Source organism: Salvelinus namaycush, chromosome 23 (assembly GCF_016432855.1).
Source record: "Salvelinus namaycush isolate Seneca chromosome 23, SaNama_1.0, whole genome shotgun sequence".
Classification (NCBI taxonomy): domain Eukaryota; kingdom Metazoa; phylum Chordata; class Actinopteri; order Salmoniformes; family Salmonidae; genus Salvelinus; species Salvelinus namaycush.
In genome coordinates, this window is record NC_052329.1 from 607,155 (window position 1) to 616,900 (window position 9,746).

The window sequence follows — 9,746 nt, forward strand, 5'->3', positions numbered from 1 at the left end:
TGTGTTACGGTATGGAGACTGACTCAGCTAGGATGTGTTACGGTATGGAGACTGACTCAGCTAGGATGTGTTAAGGTATGGAGATTGACTCAGCTAGGCTGTGTTACGGTATGGAGACTGACTCAGTGATCAGCTAGGATGTGTTACGGTATGGAGACTGACTCAGTGATCAGCTAGGATGTGTTACGGTATGGAGACTGACTCAGTGATCAGCTAGGATGTGTTACGGTATGGAGACCTGACTCAGCTAGGATGTGTTACGGTATGGAGACTGACTCAGTGATCAGCTAGGATGTGTTATGGTATGGAGACTGACTCAGTGATCAGCTAGGATGTGTTACGGTATGGAGACTGACTCAGTGATCAGCTAGGATGTGTTACGGTATGGAGACTGACTCAGTGATCAGCTAGGATGTGTTATGGTATGGAGACTGACTCAGCTAGGATGTGTTACGGTATGGAGACTGACTCAGTGATCAGCTAGGATGTGTTACGGTATGGAGACTGACTCAGCTAGGATGTGTTACGGTATGGAGACTGACTCAGCTAGGATGTGTTACGGTATGGAGACTGACTCAGTGATCAGCTAGGATGTGTTATGGTATGGAGACTGACTCAGCTAGGATGTGTTACGGTATGGAGACTGACTCAGCTAGGATGTGTTACGGTATGGAGACTGACTCAGTGATCAGCTAGGATGTGTTACGGTATGGAGACTGACTCAGCTAGGATGTGTTACGGTATGGAGACTGACTCAGTGATCAGCTAGGATGTGTTACGGTATGGAGACTGACTCAGCTAGGATGTGTTACGGTATGGAGACTGACTCAGTGATCAGCTAGGATGTGTTACGGTATGGAGACTGACTCAGTGATCAGCTAGGATGTGTTACGGTATGGAGACTGACTCAGTGATCAGCTAGGATGTGTTACGGTATGGAGACTGACTCAGCTAGGATGTGTTACGGTATGGAGACTGACTCAGTGATCAGCTAGGATGTGTTACGGTATGGAGACTGGCTCAGTGATCAGCTAGGATGTGTTACGGTATGGTGACTGACTCAGCTAGGATGTGTTACGGTATGGAGACTGACTCAGCTAGGATGTGTTACGATATGGAGACTGACTCAGCTAGGATGTGTTACGGTATGGAGACTGACTCAGTGATCAGCTAGGATGTGTTACGGTATGGAGACTGACTCAGTGATCAGCTAGGATGTGTTATGGTATGGAGACTGACTCAGTGATCAGCTAGGATGTGTTACGGTATGGAGACTGACTCAGTGATCAGCTAGGATGTGTTATGGTATGGAGACTGACTCAGTGATCAGCTAGGATGTGTTACGGTATGGTGACTGACTCAGCTAGGATGTGTTACGGTATGGAGACTGACTCAGCTAGGATGTGTGATGGTATGGAGACTGACTCAGTGATCAGCTAGGATGTGTTACGGTATGGAGACTGACTCAGCTAGGATGTGTTACGGTATGGAGACTGACTCAGCTAGGATGTGTTATGGTATGGAGACTGACTCAGTGATCAGCTAGGATGTGTTACGGTATGGAGACTGACTCAGCTAGGATGTGTTACGGTATGGAGACTGACTCAGTGATCAGCTAGGATGTGTTATGGTATGGAGACTGACTCAGCTAGGATGTGTTATGGTATGGAGACTGACTCAGCTAGGATGTGTTATGGTATGGAGACTGACTCAGCTAGGATGTGTTACGGTATGGAGACTGACTCAGCTAGGATGTGTTACGGTATGGAGACTGACTCAGTGATCAGCTAGGATGTGTTACGGTATGGAGACTGACTCAGCTAGGATGTGTTACGGTATGGAGACTGACTCAGCTAGGATGTGTTACGGTATGGAGACTGACTCAGTGATCAGCTAGGATGTGTGATGGTATGGAGACTGGCTCAGTGATCAGCTAGGATGTGTTACGGTATGGAGACTGACTCAGCTAGGATGTGTTACGGTATGGAGACTGACTCAGTGATCAGCTAGGATGTGTTATGGTATGGAGACTGACTCAGCTAGGATGTGTTATGGTATGGAGACTGGCTCAGTGATCAGCTAGGATGTGTTACGGTATGGAGACTGACTCAGCTAGGATGTGTTACGGTATGGAGACTGACTCAGCTAGGATGTGTGTGGCTGTCTGCGTCTCCTCCTAGTGCAGGATGAGTGACTAGGCTATCCTTTCCCAATCTTCTGCTGAATAAAACTCCATCTTATTCCCCTCTCCCTCTGAGATTGAATTTAACGACTATGTAACAATTTCTATGTTAAATAGGTGCTGCTGTATATACCGGCATTCAAATGCATACTACCTGGTCAAATAATATAAAATTGATTTTATGAGTGTCATCTTCCAGCGTCTGTCTGTCTGTCTGTCTGTCTGTCTATCTGTCTGTCTGTCTGTCTGTCTGTCTGTCTGTCTGTCTGTCTGTCTGTCTGTCTGTCTGTCTGTCTGTCTGTCTGTCTGTCTGTCTGTCTGTCTGTCTGTCTGTCTGTCTGTCTGTCTGTCTATCATGTTTGCGTAGCTACACGTGTCAGACATTATGTGGCTGGACTGAAAATGAAGTAAAATTGACATCAGAAAAGACTACACACCACAGGGCAGACAACAGGGCAGACAACAGAAAATAAAAGAGGCCAAATAGCATCATCATAATAATAATAATAAAATTAAAATAAAATAAAATAATAATGATAATAGAGAGCTAGACTACATTAGACTACACTACACCACTAACCAATGGCTGGGCCTCCCTGAAGAGCTAGACTACATTACAGCATTACTACACCACTGACCAGACTCAACATTCCTGACCAGACTCATCATCCCTGACCAGACTCATCATCCCTGACCAGACTCATCATCCCTGACCAGACTCATCATCCCTGTCCAGACTCATCATCCCTGACCAGACTCATCATCCCTAACCAGACTCATCATCCCTGACCAGACTCATCATCCCTGTCCAGACTCATCATCCCTGTCCAGACTCATCATCCCTGACCAGACTCATCATCCCTGACCAGACTCATCATCCCTGACCAGACTCATCATTCCTGACCAGACTCATCATCCATGTCCAGACTCATCATCCCTGACCAGACTCATCATCCCTGACCAGACTCATCATCCCTGACCAGACTCATCATCCCTGACCAGACTCATCATTCCTGACCAGACTCATCATCCCTGACCAGACTCATCATCCCTGTCCAGACTCATCATCCCTGACCAGACTCATCATCCCTGACCAGACTCATCATCCCTGACCAGACTCATCATCCCTGACCAGACTCATCATCCCTGACCAGACTCATCATCCCTGTCCAGACTCATCATCCCTGACCAGACTCATCATCCCTGACCAGACTCCTCATCCCTGACCAGACTCATCATCCCTGTCCAGACTCATCATCCCTGACCAGACTCCTCATCCCTGACCAGACTCATCATCCCTGTCCAGACTCATCATCCCTGACCAGACTCATCATCCCTGACCAGACTCATCATCCCTGACCAGACTCATCATCCCTGACCAGACTCATCATCTCAGACTATTGCATGCTAATGTTATTCATGTTTGGTTGAAAATTAAATATTAGCTCAGACATTCTGATTTACTCTCGATACAATCGTATTCAGATACTGCTACAGAGAGCAGAGTCCACTCCATTACAGGGACAATAGGGAAAACATAATGGACCACAGCCTTTTGACTGTGGCTGTAGAGAGAAGTGGACAGGGGGATGGAAGCAGAAGAGAATGTAGGACAGGTGGATAGGGGAAGGGAGAGGAGAGGAGGCAGGCGAGAGGAGGGTAATGAGGGCGAGGGTAGGGTGACGGGAGGGAGGTGGAGAGGAGGCAGGCGAGAGGAGGGGAATGAGGGCGAGGGTAGGGTGACGGGAGGGAGGTGGAGAGGAGGCAGGCGAGAGGAGGGGAATGGGGGCGAGGGTAGGGTGACGGGAGGGAGGTGGAGAGGAGGCAGGCGAGAGGAGGGGAATGAGGGCGAGGGTAGGGTGACGGGAGGGAGGTGGAGAGGAGGCAGGCGAGAGGAGGGGAATGAGGGCGAGGGTAGGGTGACGGGAGGGAGGTGGAGAGGAGGCAGGCGAGAGGAGGGGAATGAGGGCGAGGGTAGGGTGATGGGAGGGAGGTGGAGAGGAGGCAGGCGAGAGGAGGGGAATGAGGGCGAGGGTAGGGTGACGGGAGGGAGGTGAGGAGGCAGGCGAGAGGAGGGGAATGAGGGCGAGGGTAGGGGGACAGGAGGGAGGTGGAGAGGAGGCAGGCGAGAGGAGGGGAATGGGGGCGAGGGTAGGGTGACGGGAGGGAGGTGGAGAGGAGGCAGGCGAGAGGAGGGGAATGAGGGCGAGGGTAGGGTGACGGGAGGGAGGTGGAGAGGAGGCAGGCGAGAGGAGGGGAATGAGGGCGAGGGTAGGGTGACGGGAGGGAGGTGGAGAGGAGGCAGACGAGAGGAGGGGAATGAGGGTGAGGATAGGGTGACGGGAGGGAGGTGGAGAGGAGGCAGGCGAGAGGAGGGGAATGAGGGCGAGGGTAGGGTGACGGGAGGGAGGTGGAGAGGAGGCAGGCGAGAGGAGGGGAATGAGGGCGAGGGTAGGGTGACGGGAGGGAGGTGGAGAGGAGGCAGGCGAGAGGAGGGGAATGAGGGCGAGGGTAGGGTGACGGGAGGGAGGTGGAGAGGAGGCAGGCGAGAGGAGGGGAATGAGGGCGAGGGTAGGGTGACGGGAGGGAGGTGGAGAGGAGGCAGGCGAGAGGAGGGGAATGAGGGCGAGGGTAGGGTGACGGGAGGGAGGTGGAGAGGAGGCAGGCGAGAGGAGGGGAATGGGGGCGAGGGTAGGGTGACGGGAGGGAGGTGGAGAGGAGGCAGACGAGAGGAGGGGAATGAGGGCGAGGGTAGGGTGACGGGAGGGAGGTGAGGAGGCAGGCGAGAGGAGGGGAATGAGGGCGAGGGTAGGGGGACGGGAGGGAGGTGGAGAGGAGGCAGGCGAGAGGAGGGGAATGGGGGCAAGGGTAGGGTGACGGGAGGGAGGTGGAGAGGAGGCAGACGAGAGGAGGGGAATGAGGGTGAGGATAGGGTGACGGGAGGGAGGTGGAGAGGAGGCAGGCGAGAGGAGGGGAATGAGGGCGAGGGTAGGGTGGCGGGAGGGAGGTGGAGAGGAGGCAGGCGAGAGGAGGGGAATGAGGGGGAGGGTAGGGTGACGGGAGGGAGGTGGAGAGGAGGCAGGCGAGAGGAGGGGAATGAGGGCGAGGGTAGGGTGACGGGAGGGAGGTGGAGAGGAGGCAGGCGAGAGGAGGGGAATGGGGGCGAGGGTAGGGTGACGGGAGGGAGGTTAGGAGGCAGGCGAGTGGAGGGGAATGAGGGCGAGGGTAGGGTGAAGGGAGGGAGGTGGAGAGGAGGCATGCGAGTGGAGGGGAATGAGGGCGAGGGTAGGGTGACGGGAGGGAGGTGGAGAGGAGGCAGGCGAGAGAAGGGGAATGAGGGTGAGGGTAGGGTGACGGGAGGGAGGTGGAGAGGAGGCAGACGAGAGGAGGAGAATGAGGGCGAGGGTAGGGTGACGGGAGGGAGGTGGAGAGGAGAAAAAGGGAGGGAAAGAAGGATGAGGCAGAGGAGGTGGGGTGAAGGATGATAAAGGTTTACCAATGAAGTATGTCAGGAGGAGAGGAGAGGAGAGGAGAGGAGAGGAGAGGAGAGGAGAGGAGAGGAGAGAGGGGGGAGGAGCGGAGAGGAGAGGAGAGGAGAGGAGAGGAGAGGAGAGGAGAGGAGAGGAGAGGAGAGGAGAGGAGAGGAGAGGAGAGGAGAGGAAAGAAGAGGAGAGGAAAGAAGAGGAGAGGAGAGGAAAGAAGAGGAGAGGATGAGAGGAGAGGAAAGGATAAGAGGAGATGAGAGGATAAGAGGAGAGGATAAGAGAAGAGAAGAGGAGAGGATAGGATGAGAAGAGAGGATGTGAGAGGATAAGAGGAGCGGTGAGGAGAGGAGAGGTGAGGTGAAGAGAGGAGCGGTGAAGAGAGGAGAGGATGAGAGGAGAGGAGAGGATAAGAGGAGAGGATAAGAAGAGAGGAGATGAGAGGATAAGAGGAGTGGTACGGAGAGGAGAGGTGAGGAGAGGAGAGAAGAGAGGAGAAGAGGATAAGAGGAGAGAAGAAGATATGAGGAGAGGATATGAGGAGAGGAGAGTATATGAGGAGAGGATATGAGGAGAGGAGAGAAGAGGAGAGAAGAGGAGAGGAGAAAAGAGGAGAGGATATGAGAGGTTGACTCACCAATGAAGTAGGCAAGCAGGAACACCAGGGTGACGGAGGTGAGGATGGCGCTGAGAGCCACACATTTCCAGTTGCAGTGCTTGTAGGGCTGCTTCAGGCTGAACGCCGGTCTGGAGAAGGTGTTTCTGGGTAACGGTCGAGGTGGCGGGGAGTAGACCGTGCTGGAGGTCAAAGGGTAACCCGGTGACGTCGTACAATACATTGGAGACGTCCCCCCTGGCTTAAACAGGAAGTGCCTACAGAAAGGAGACAGTCTCTCAGAGTCGCTGTCCTTCCTACCTGTTCCAGAGGATGCAATCCTAACTTTAGATCTGTGTGTGTGTGTGTAACTCTGACATCATCCTCTCAAATGGCACCATATTGCCTCTATAGAGCAGTTCTTTAGACCAGGGCACATTGATGTCACTGGGACATTTTGCACTAAAACCATGAGTTATACACACAGACGTGAAGATAGGATTCATCCCAGGGAAGGCATTTTATACCATCCTTACATAACATTATAGAGACAGAATTATCAAACAGGGAAGTGAAGTGGAAGCCCCTTTTTTACTGGTGTTGCCATAGCCACTCGGCGGGCTAGGTTACCAAGAACACTCCGAACAGAGCGGGGGGGTTTTCGTCCAATCGAAACTGGGGATCAATATAAAATCTAATTTACAGCACGAGTGACCGCAGCAGACCTCGTGTTAATTCATGACTCTGTGGTAATTCACTCTCCACGTGTCAGAGGATCACTCCACAGGCTAGCAGACTATCTGTGTCCCAAATTATACCATATGCCCATATGTAGTGCACTACTTTAGACCAGGGGCAATAGAGCTCTGGTCAGAAGTAGTACACTACAAAGGGAATAAGGGTGTCATTTGGAACGGAGACTGCTGTATAAATATACAGTCTGCTGAGGCTGAGGATAATGCATTGCATAGGAGGGTGAGCAGCCGGGCCTGTGTATTAGTCCTGTGCATGGCTGCTTCCTGGTACGTTGCACGGTACGTACTCTACACCCAGCGGCCTTACGACGGGTCCATCACAGAGGCAGTTTGTCTGACATGTTTACGGGACGTTTCCAGAGAGATGGTGACATGCATGTAAATGGATGGGCAGCATATAGGGTATGGAGTCACTGGAACCATGTTTTATGGAAAACTACGTCTGTAGGAATACCAAATATGGCGGCCGTTTGCCGTTTGCTAAAGGGGGTAGAAAGCAACCCGATCACATCGCGTGAAGTCTATTCCTCAGAAAACGGACTTTGTCAAACGTATCGTGGTATTACCAATTTGTCAGTCGCGTTAATATCATCCACAATCACACGCAACGTCAGTGTCTGAGACCAAATTGAGTTAGGCGTTAAATGAGTAGCAGTGGCTCTACATTCAAGGCGTTTGATGATGACGTCACAGCGTACAAAGTGTCGCGTGCGAAGCCGATCAAGATCCTACTGCAATCGTCACGGTGAGCAGCCAGACGGAGCACGAGATAGTGAGCGTCATGCAACATACCCGTCGTTGTACGGGGCGGCCTCCTCGCGTGCGGTACCCAGAATGTCCATCTCTATAGGGCAGTCCTGTAAAGTCTCTAGGAATGCCTGCTTTGCTATGTTTCTACACACCGACAGGACATGGAGACATGGAGGTGAAGCAGACATGAGTGAGACATGAACAAACATGCGTTCCATACTGAAATACAGATGCAAGACAACAAGAATGTGATCACCAAACAACAACAAACAACAACAACAACAACAGGAGGTATCCAGATAGACACAAAGACAAAGAAATCAAAAAACCCTTATGGAACTATTCTAGTGTAGGCATCTAGAGAACGTCTAGAGAACGTCTAGAGAACATCAAGAGAACGTCTAGAGAATGTCTAGAGAACATCTAGAGAATGTCTAGAGAACGTCTAGAGAACGTCTAGAGAACGTCTAGAGAACGTCCAGAGAACATCTAGAGAACGTCTAGAGAATGTCTAGAGAATTTCTAGAGAACGTCTAGAGAACATCTAGAGAACTTCTAGAGAACGTCTAGAGAACATCTAGAGAACGCCTACAGAACGTCTAGAGAACATCTAGAGAATGTCTAGAGAACGTCCAGAGAATGTCTAGAGAATTTCTAGAGAACGTCTAGAGAATGTCTAGAGAACATCTAGAGAACTTCTAGAGAACGTCTAGAGAACTTCTAGAGAATGTCTAGAGAACGTCTAGAGAACATCCAAAGAGCGTCTAGAGAACGTCTAGATAATGTCTAGATAACTTCTAGAGAACGTCCAGATAACATCTAGAGAACATCTAGAGAGTGTCTAGAGAATGTCTAGAGAACGTCTAGAGAACATCTAGAGAGCATCCAAAGAGTGTCTAGAGAACGTCTAGAGAACATCTAGAGAACATCCAAAGAGCGTCTAGAGAACGTCTAGAGAACATCTAGAGAACATCTAGAGAACGTCTAAAGAACATCTAGAGAGTGTCTAGAGAATGTCTAGAGAACGTCTAGAGAACGTCTAGAGAACATCTAGAGAACATCCAAAGAGCGTCTAGAGAACGTCTCCTTCCCTCCGACTCCCCCTAGGGAATCTTCATACCTGGTATTGTACGAGCCCTGCCCTTCTCTGCACGCGTCCTGTTCTTCTCTGATAAACATTAGAATATTCTGGCTCCTTCACGGGGTCGAGGAGGTGAGAAGAAAAACAATGTCAGGACTTAGTTTCAGATGAAACCCACTTTTACTGTATTACTGTAATAATATCCAACACACTATAACACTTCATCACTTTATAATGCCTGTTCTGTACATTTCATTCATAATACTGTGTTATAGATGACACCTTCCGTGCTGACATTAAAGGAGAATGGCAAGCTCAACAAATATGTGTTTTCTATTCAGAGTCACGTAACACGTCCTGAAATAATGTGATTGGTTGGCTCCCTGCACTATAGAGGTCCATCAGGGAAAACAGTAGGTACAATGCAGATGGATGAAATGACCCATCCACATGCAACGTCACGGTGCAGGGCAGGCTGAGACCGGAGCTGAGACCGGGGCTGAGAATGGGGCTGAGACCGGAGCTGAGACCGGAGCTGAGACTGGAGCTGAGACCGGGGCTGAGACCGGAGCTGAGACCGGAGCTGAGACCGGAGCTGAGACCGGAGCTGAGACCGGCGCTGAGACCGGCGCTGAGACCGGAGCTGAGACCGGAGCTGAGACCGGAGCTGAGACCGGAGTTGAGACTGGACCTGAGACTGGACCTGAGACTGGACCTGAGACTGGGGTTGAGACTGGACCTGAGACCGGAGCTGAGACCGGAGTAGAGACCGGGGCTGAGACTGGGGCTGAGACTGGGGCTGAGACTGGACCTGAGACTGGGGCTGAGATTGGAGCTGAGACAGGGGCTGAGACTGGACCTGAGACTGGGGCTGAGACTGGACCTGAGACTGGGGCTGAGA

At 51.4% G+C, this 9,746-nt stretch overlaps 1 protein-coding gene across 1 annotated transcript; it reads right to left on the bottom strand.

The window, feature by feature from the left end:
• Positions 1-3,623: 3,623 nt before the first annotated feature.
• On the bottom strand, positions 3,624-5,441 carry LOC120018902 (proline-rich extensin-like protein EPR1). Its single transcript, XM_038962121.1, has one exon. The coding sequence runs from the start codon at positions 5,439-5,441 to the stop codon at positions 3,624-3,626; it is 1,818 nt and encodes a 605-aa protein (XP_038818049.1).
• Positions 5,442-9,746: the final 4,305 nt, after the last annotated feature.

What these genes read in the sequence shown, in the direction of transcription:
- LOC120018902 (XM_038962121.1), bottom strand. Translation starts at nt 5,441, where the DNA reads ATGCCTCCTCTCCACCTCCCTCCCTTCACCCTACCCTCGCCCTCATTC.